The sequence below is a fragment of the Anarhichas minor genome, unplaced genomic scaffold, assembly GCF_050575085.1.
Source record: "Anarhichas minor isolate MPS153535 unplaced genomic scaffold, ASM5057508v1 ptg000002l, whole genome shotgun sequence".
NCBI classification, from domain to species: Eukaryota; Metazoa; Chordata; class Actinopteri; order Perciformes; family Anarhichadidae; genus Anarhichas; species Anarhichas minor.
In genome coordinates this window covers 9,832,847-9,843,036 of record NW_027466448.1, presented here as the reverse complement: position 1 = coordinate 9,843,036, position 10,190 = coordinate 9,832,847, and the positions used below count along the sequence as shown (strand labels likewise).

Sequence of the window (10,190 nt, the reverse complement as noted above, 5' to 3'; positions counted from 1 at the left end):
AGTGGCTTGTAATGTATTTAGAGTAAATAATAAATAAGTTTTTACCACACGGTCATCATTAAAATAATACATTTTCCCCTACTTTAAAGTAACTTACGTTACTCTAAATTGAATAATGTTTAGTACGTATGTATAATAGGCCATATAGTTTAGATAGATAGATAGATAGAAAAAAGTGTAAAATGTGTTATCTAAGATAACACATTTTGTAATGACCAATAGGATCCAGCACAGCACACGATAAGTTAATGGATGAAAGGGTGGACTTTGCACAACAGGGGCCCTTAGAAGGTGAGAGGATACTACAATAACTTTGTGCTGCTTTTTGTTTTGTTCTGCATGCCTCAGTGAACCAGGTCAAGCCACGCTATCTTTTTTCATCAATGCATGACAACAGGAACTCCTGGCCAACTTTCATCTTCCTGGACAAGTAACACTTGGTGTTCCACCTCTTTAGGTTCACAATCAACCTCAAAATAAATTAGTCACGCTGTCAGTGGTGTCTTTTTACATTTCACTTTGTTACCTAGGTTGTAAAGCCCCAGGGGTCTCCAAAATGGAGGAAACGGTGGCAAAAAATAAAGTCTTAGTGACAAAAACATTGATACGATCAGATAACGTATTTCCTTGTACAAAATATAAAGCGTGTGCCAACATGTACATGTGGGAGCTAGTTGGCAAACTGATGGAAAGCCCACAAAATGTACAGTAATATTGTACTCTAGATGGGACAGTGCCACCTCTGCCAGACATAGTGGGAGACGGTTTTGGATGCATGTCGCCTCATATGGGAATTCCACCTGGCTGGTATCTTAGTGATGTATGCCAAAAAAAAAACGTCCATTCAAATCAGCTTTCCCAAATGACGCATGTTGACTTGTGTGAACATGTATCACTTTGTTGTCGGAAGCATCTGCAAATCAACACTGGCTGAAAATTAGTAGTGTGATATCATCAGTGGTGGAAAGAAACTAAGTATATTTACTCAAGTTCTGTGTCCAATTTTGTGGAACTTGTATTTTACTTGTGTATCTCCATATTCTACCACTTTATACTTCTTCTACGTTACATTCCAGGGGCAAATTAATACTTTATACTTTATACTATATAGAACATATGGTGAGTTTATAAAATATGGTGCATCTGTACAGATTAAACTGACTAAAGCCAGTCTATAAAGCAATTGCAATTTTCTCCACCTCAATCAAATAGGCCTACAACATAATGGTAAGCCAGTAATATAATATTTAATAATGTAATTCTGACAGGTGGCACGTTCTGCTGCATAATAAGTATTTTTTCTTTGTGATACTTTTAGTACATTTTTAAGATATTACATTGTAATTTTAAGTCCATTTTTAAATGCTGAACTTTTACTTGTATCATGTTGACATTACGTGGACAGGCAACAGTTTACTAAAGTATAGTATCTAAATACTACCACATATGTTTTACCAAAGTTTTAACAGTTGCAATACATGTTCAGACTCACACCACTGACAACAATAACACTGACTGGCAACTGTTCAGCGGAATTAACTATTGCTGGACTGTAAGTCACGTCATACTATACGTCATAGGGAACCGTGAGAGGAAACTGATGATACAGAGACCAATAAAAAAAAAAAAAAATCACACAGAGACAGAAACAAAGAGGGAAAAACACCGCTACCGGTTCCAGATACATCCTGTCTGACTGACGAATTCCGCTTAATTTCATTTATAAACGTCGAAAACATAAAGTTGCTATATATATTCTTGCGTTGAGGCGCAACAAAAACACACACCTCTGCCGATAACGGCTGCGAGTTTAGCGTAAGATTAGAGCTGTTTTATGATTTTATTTTAGGATAAGCCAGATAAGAAGTCTGCTGCTCCTTTCCCTTCCAGTAACTGCAGTGGTCTATTTCCGTGTACGTTAACGCACTTTCCTTGAACTAGTTCTAACATTGGGTAATGTTACACTAAGCTATTCGTTTGTTTGTGATTTTGGGAAATGCAATGGTGTTTACAGTGTGCTTTCTTTCCGCGTTAATTACAATATGGGGACCAGGTGATACCAAGTGTTATTGTCAACAAGCTTGAGCCCACAACGTAAACTCATTTAGCAGAGGTTTATGTAGGTCAGGATAATTTAATTATAGATATTTGGGTCGCTATTATTTTGTGGGCGTGTTTGGGTCGGCATTCCCCACGTGGACTCTTAAAACTCACAGCACTAACCACGGCACATCAGTCTGAGTTGAAGGAAGAAGGAAGCACCGGATGAAAAAAGAGCTGCAGGTAAGAATATATCATTGACTGATAAACAACTTTTCAACCTAAATAATAATTATAATAATATACCGCTACTACTGCTATTACTACTACTACTAATCATGATTATTATTATGTTCATTTTTGTTGCTATTAGCATTATGATCAATATTATTGTTTTTATTATTATTATTATTATCATTATTATTGTTATTATTATTATTATTATTGTTATTATTATTATTATTATTATATTACTATTATTTTCTATAATGACTTAATTATCTATCGAGTAATTATTTTTATAATTAACATCTATCTGTTTGTTTTCATAAATATACATTTGTGTTGTGTTTGAAATAGCTCTGTAGCCTGGAGGCCAATACATTTATATTAATTACAGTAAATATGTTCACCACAGGCTTTTTGTAACAAGTGTACTAAGTGCGTAACCTAATAACGTAAATGATGCATAGTGAACCAAACAGCTGGCATAGTTTAATCATCATTGACAGCTCACCCAAATTCAGTCATAACTGTTCTTCAGAACTACAGTTGTCATTTGACATGACATGACTTGACATGACACTGAAACAGGATTTGGTAACATTGCCAGATAAATTTTCTTGACAAAGAGAAAAACAGTTATGTGTGTGTGTGTGTGTGTGTGTCTATGTGTGTGTGCGTGAGTGTTGACACATTTCCAGTGTCAGCCAACAGCATCCTTGATGCTATTCTTTATCAAGACTAAGGAAGTAATTAGCTGAGTCATGCTGATATTAGGATTAACATGTATTGCTCATCAACATGTGATGTATATTTTGCTGTGTCTGTTATGTTGTTTGTCAAACTTTAAAGAAGTAAACTAGTTCAAACTAGTTGTGGCTTTGGAATTCATATCTGGCCTTCTCCAGTAAAATGACTCATGTTTCTGAGTAACATGACCAAAAGATTTTAACATCAGTACATCTTCACTTTTGTTTCTTCCTTATAGGTCTCAATGGACTGGGCCCTAATTGTAGTTTTGCAAGTCATGTTTCAGCCATCTCTGTCAGGTGCGTAGTAAAAACCTCTTTCAGGTATGTAGTATAAAGTGTCCAGCAGTGGAGACATTAATGAATAAATAAGGACACACATTGTATCTAGTGAGTTTTATTTAATGTTGATTATTGGTTCAGGGCTGTTTAGCAAATTGACATTAATCCTGACATGAATTTCTTTTATTTTCCTGCAGTGTTGTTCACTGTTGTGGCAGAGCGAACCACGTACGAGTCAACATTTGGAGGAGATGTTGTGATGGGCTGCAGGTTTCAGCCTAAATTCTCAAATCCTCGTGCTGACCTGAAAGTGACCTGGCACTGGACCCACCTCACCTCGGTTCGGGAAGTGTACCGTATGGATAACTGGGAGGAGCACTTGGGGTCCCAGGACTATCAGGGTAGAGTGAGGCTTCTCACTGAGGAGCTGCAGGAAGGCTGGGCCAGGTTACAGGTCAGTACTTGCAGTGAGGTTATCTCCTTAATTTAACAGATTTTGTTTTAGTTAAACCTCTAGTTTATGAGGGCATAACGTGTAATATGGCCACAAGGACATCTAAGGACTCAATGTTCTTCTTCTGTCACCTAACAGATCTCGAGGCTCAGGATCAATGACTCTGGGACCTACCAGTGTTTGGTACAGACAGCAGAAGGAGCTGATTATAAAGCAATAACTTTGTCCGTTGTAGGTGAGTACCGAGTCTGTGAAAGCGCAACAGTGTAACTTTTTAGGTTTTTCGACAGAAACATTGTTCTGGTAATGCTCTTACTCATTGGCCACAGCATGTGGTCATTTCTGGGCAGTCACACCATACCTCAGAATAAAAGTGAAACTAAGACCATTATTACTCAATTTGGTAAAGAATGCTTTTGGATCTTCCCCTTATCACTTGTAACATAATCATAAGATTTTATCATAGTATTATTTTGTAGTAATTACATATTTCTCCCCTAGCACCTTATAGCACAGTGACTAAACGCATTCAGAAGGCTGCGGAGGAGGATGAGATGCTGCTAACCTGCCAGTCTCGGGGGTACCCCGAGTCCTCTGTTACGTGGCAGGACGGCCACCTGGAAAGACTCAATCCCAATACCACTGCTGTATCAACTGCAGACCAGCTCTTCACAGTCACCAGTCAGATACGAGTCAAATCACCAGACAAAAACAACTACACGTGTTTCTTTACACAAGATGGCAACTCTGCAACATTTCACATTCCAGGTATCCATTTTTATTCCCTTCAAGACTTTCTTCCACGACAGGACTTAAAATATTTCCCCAGAGAGAATATTCAAGCACACAGGGTTTTTTTTTTTATGTGTTGACCATTTCATTGCAACATCTCCAGGTCAAGCAAGGCCAGTGAACTTTATTCCATCTCTCCCTCCTCGTGTATTGTCAGCTCTTGTCTGCTGCCCAAAAAAAATACAAAAAGACAAAATAATTAAATAAGAAGCAAGCAAACAGATAATAGTATGACTGTGTCCAGTGGCGGAATGCTACTAAATACATTTACTCAAGTACTGTACTTAAGTACAAATGTACTTTACTTGAATATTTTCATCTAATGCTACTTTGTGCTTGTACTCGACTACATGACAGAGGGAAATATTGTACTTTTTATTCTACTACATTTATTTGATAACTTTCGTAGTTACTTTGCAGATTCAGACAATTAATACAAAATATAATCAACCAAAAAATGATTATAGATTATTATAGATATACTGGAAACTACTCAGTAATCAGTTGAAATCAGCCCCACCAGGTGTTGTTTACACAGAACAACTATCATCCAATAGCTATCATCCAATAATATCATAAACATTCTTCTGAAATGGGCCATTCTGCATAATTGTTCTAGTATTCTTTTACTTTTGGCACACTTGCTTGTACTTTTACTTAAGTAACATTTTGAATGCAGTACCTTTACTTGTAACACAGTATTGCTACACTGTGGTACTGCTACTTTTACTTAGCACTGAGTACCTCTTCCACCACTGACTGTGTTCCTCCCACTATTTTGACTTTGGTTTCCCCTCATGACAGCCGCGCTAACAGGAAACATAATAATAATTTGCACACTTATCACTCTACTGCTGTTTCCTGTTATGTTCACATTATCTTTTTTGATGGGAATGTATCTGCTGCCAACCCACACCAAATGTGATTACTATGCTATAACAAAGAGGAGATATATGAGCCTTTCAGCTCTCGCTCACGGGTTTCCAGAGTAACAACACTGGTTTTCGGTGAAGCTGTAGGAGGTGTTGAGGTTTGAGCTTTGATTCAGCAGTGTGTAGGAGTTCTATTACATGAGATGTTGTCATGTGTGGAAATGTGTGGCTTCTCTGTGTGCGTTTGTTGAAGGCTGCTCATGTTTCTGCTTACACAGTATGCTTGCAACGGATGATTTTGCTCTTTTAGATAAAGTACTTTTGAAAGTATCAGGTTATTTTAATGCTAAATAAAGGGAAACAGCCTGTAAATTAAACAGCAAAAAGAAAAAAGTAGCAGAGCTCATCAAAAAAAACAAGTACACAAGCATGAGTCAGTTTAAGTGTTGCATTTGTTTTAGTCCCTAACCAGTAAGAGGAAGTTTGCAATGGCTTGGTATTTGATATACTTGGTTATTTCCATATTGGTCAAACATATTAAAAGCACGGGTATAACTCACTAAATGCCAACACATGACCTGGCCCTGTCATTGCTAAAAGTTTTGCTGACAATTTTAACACCAAATCTTCTTCTCTCCTTTCACAGATGAAATTCCTGTTCTTCAAGTGAAAAATGATGCTCTCATCGTTGTGTTCAGCACAGGAGTGATACTGATTGTGATCATCATTGCAGTGCTCATGTACAGACGACGAAAAGGTAACCAGTCACTCAATTCTTATGTGTACAGCACATTACAGCTGCCCGACAGATTCAGGGTGGGTCGTTTACAACAACCACAGCACACACAATACATAGAAGGCAGGTGTAGATTGGAGACAAAATATCCAAATTATAATACTCTGAGGTCCAATAAACATCAAATGGAAATGTGTGTTTGACGCTGGCATATGAGACAATGCACACCAGGCATGCCAATGCATCACAACTCAACGTACAGCTATAGTGAAATATTAAAGGGACAAAGTGACAAATGGCAACAATACAAGATTGTTTTTTGCTTTACACCCAATTTAAAAAAATAACCTTTGAACATAACTTTATTGTCCAACGTGAACCTCAAACGACTTACAGTCGTGAAGAATCCATTCGTCAGCGTCCAAAGTGTGTCCTTCCTGTGTCCTTCCTGTGTCAAAGCCTTTGCAGCCTCGCTGTGTTTACTTTTAGATTTTGTAAAACAGGCAGAGGAACAACTGTTTCATTACAACTGAAAAGACAACGCAGGCTCCCATGTTGAGTCAAGTTATTTTTGCCACTGAAATGAGGAAGTATTTGAATATACATTTTAGATGTTAGATTTATCACCTTAATGTTTGCCATTTGGCTACGAGGAAATTTTTACCAGCATGTGACTCGCCTTGCATGTTTTCATGTAAGCATGACTAAGCATTTTGGACCACGTGTCACTTTGGAAACACCCAGGTCGTGATTGTGTGACAGGGGAATATTTGTTAATGCATGGGTAGTTTTTCAGTACAGCCCATTTGTTGTTTTTACAATCCCCCAAAAAGAAACACCTACATCATTTCAATAGTCGACTTATTAGACATTTCTCCATATAATATAATATAATATATAATATAATGTGTGAACATGATAAGTGTTACTTTATCTACAGGTCCGGAACCATACAGATGGTATTATTAAGATGCTATCAGGTCACAATTTCAAAATAGGTCATGGACACCATTAAAGTCTTAGTTACAAGTGTGTAGGTAAAACAATTAATGTACGTACAAGAGCATATAAAGTACATAATAAATTGAAGGTTTACAAGAGAAAATACTGTATGAAATTGAGAAAAATGCAATAGCATAAATAAAAAGGTATGCATAAAACAAATTCAAATCCAACACATTATAATATCATACAAACCAATATGTATCACCGCTCAAACATTTAGAAAGCTAAGTTGATGCCTTTGAAACAAAGACTGTCCTGACTTATGTTAACATCATTTTACTAAGCTGCATGAATAAAACTATTTGTATACAGTGCCAAACAAACTTCCACCCGTCCATCTCTTCATACTTAAATACATACAGTACACACATGCAGTACCAACACACTAACTGTTTTTTTCTTCTTTTTTTCTACAGGCTCCAACGCTAATAGTACCAGGAACCTTTTGGTCGATGGTCGAGGCAAGTCTGCTTCTGCTGTTGTCTGTGAGTCTAAACAGTGCTGAACAATTCACTTCACACACACACACACACACACACACACACACACACACACACACACACACACACAACCATTCATGTAATTAATGTAACACACAATAAAGAACGTGTTACAGGCTTGTAATCAGAACAACCAAAGTAGCAGCCATGTTGACAGCAGCAGTCACAGCCACAGAATAAATAAGTTAACTAGCCGAGTTAGCTCAACACTGGCTGCAATGATACAGAGGCTGCGCCCACTTACGCTGTGGTCACAACCGACGGCTGTAGCCAATACATATTTTAATACCTTAAATAATACAGCTCGGCCTTCTTTTATGGATGAGAGGGGACACAAAATTTACTGCAAAGTAACGTAAAACTTATCGCCAGGGATACGTTTTTAGCAGGGCTTTTAAAGTTTAAAAGCCTTCTAATGCCCCATAAATGCTGTGCTGCTTGTGACCAGTGTGGAAATCTTAACAAGCCAGCAAGCAGACATGAACTGTGCTTTCACAAGAAGAGCTAAAACTCAATTCACTGCATGTCTTCTTAGAAGTTGTACATTACAACGTAAACTTTTAATTTTGCATTGGGATGTATGTGAGTGGATTTACACTACCACACTTTTTGTAGCCTCGTAGAGTCACCGTAGCCACGGTTGAATTACTGACTAATTATTGACACTGATTGATTACTTCTATCAATGTCACTCTCCTCCATGTTGTTGTTCTGACAAAAGCTTGTTTCTTTCCATCAGGCCTCGAAATAGATGAAGACAATGAGGAAGAGATAAGCGTGTTTAATGAAGGTAAGTGACTCCAACAACTATAGTTTACATTGTTTCTGTTTTTTTCAGTTGATGTATGAAATTATTTTTGACAGTCACAATATCATTATATACAATATTCAGTTCATAACCACATAACAAGCAGCAAAGTTCAGGGTCAAGTTAAGAAGACAAATTCAGTGAGACAACTTCTTCCAGTTGTCTGTGATTATCCTACTGAACTACATTCATGTAAACATTTACTGTAAAACAATTTACTGTAAAAATATCAGCGTATATAACAGCATGCAAAGAAAACATCTAAAGCACTTTTTCACACTATTTCTTCCATTTCATGAAATGATGCGGATGTCATCACGATCAGGTCTGTTTTTTATTGTCTGCAGTTTCCATGGAGGACAATCTGGGGGTGTTTCTGAGAGCCCATTATTGTGACTTCTTCAGCCCAGAGGTGAGACATCACTGGAATGCTTTTGTTGGGGAGGAGCTGCCTCACAGGCTGCGAAACAAGTGAGTCATAAACACAAATTTCCACTTAATAAGGTTGCACGACTTTTATGATCGCATTTCCAGTAAAAATCCAAAACCATTAAGTTTGAACTACCCCCTATTCTCTTTGATCAATGACGCTAGCTAGCTTGCTAACTGTTAGTTATCATGCTTATCTGTTCGTTAGCTGTCATTTGTGTTGATTTTGGGGGTCCCAGTAGTGTTTCCGAACACCCGAGTCCCTTTAGAAAAGTGGTGGGCTGGTTGCTGCTGGAGGCCCCGCTGTAGTCTGAGCTGATTTTGCACAGGAATCTGACCCGGTGGCACCGATGAAAAGCATTTAGAATAAAAATATAGAAATAGCCAATGTTCTCGCTAATGGTCTCGTTTACCTTTGTTGATCATATGGAGGCATCAGTACCAACATATTTGTGCTGTTATTTGAGCAAATCCACAGATTGAAATGAATGGATTTTGTAAAATGTCATCGTAAATGTGACTGGGCCTTAAGAACTGAAACTTTGTATGTGGAAAAATCCAGTTAACTCAGCTGCTTCACTATTTGTTTGGGTTTGTGTAGCTTATAATCTCAATCCTGCTTGTTTTTTCAGTGAGGGCCAGCCTGTGAATCTTCAAGCTTTACTCCCAGAAGCAGGAGAGACACTTTTCCTTGAGGGACCCCCAGGAAGCGGGAAGACAACCGTAGCCCACATCCTGGTCTCTTGTTGGACTGAGGGGTCCACACATGCCCTCTCTAACCTCCTCGATCTCAGCACCCTTCCACTTCTCTTCTATGTCGACGGCAGCAAAGTGAAGGGTGACCTCTTTCAGGAAATACTTTCTCTCGCGGAAAAGATATCCACGGAGGATGAGCTGAGGACGGTGTTAACCAGGTCCGGGGAGGCTCTGCTGCTGTTGGATGCGTATAGAGAAGGGAACCAATTTTTCGATGAGTCCTTGAGGAAGTTTCTAAGGGAAAAAGGAGGATGCAGGGTGTTGGTCACGGCCTGCCCGGGACACTGCCCCACACTCAAGGACACGGTTGAGACAGAGAGGGTGCTGCAGCTCCAAACAGTATGATATATGGTCACACATGGTTGTGACTAACAAAGACATTAAGCACTTTTTACATGTTAAACAAACATGTGTGGTTAGATTTTGTATAAACCCAGATATGCTGCGAAATGTGTTGATTTCAATATGTGCTGTAAATACTACTATTGCATTCTTTACAGGGCAGCCCTGCAAGTCAATTTGATTAAAAATATTCCATGTACCAA

The 10,190-nt window shown here is 38.3% G+C and overlaps 1 protein-coding gene across 1 annotated transcript; it reads left to right on the top strand.

Annotated features, from left to right (window-relative positions):
• Positions 1–269: 269 nt before the first annotated feature.
• On the top strand, positions 270–10,190 carry LOC142947944 (programmed cell death 1 ligand 1-like). Its single transcript, XM_076089816.1, has 10 exons — positions 270–2,283; positions 3,251–3,311; positions 3,491–3,747; positions 3,886–3,982; positions 4,249–4,515; positions 6,058–6,168; positions 7,569–7,637; positions 8,392–8,442; positions 8,808–8,931; positions 9,522–10,190. The coding sequence occupies exons 1-10, from the start codon at positions 2,266–2,268 to the stop codon at positions 9,988–9,990; spliced, it is 1,524 nt and encodes a 507-aa protein (XP_075945931.1). The 5' UTR covers positions 270–2,265; the 3' UTR covers positions 9,991–10,190.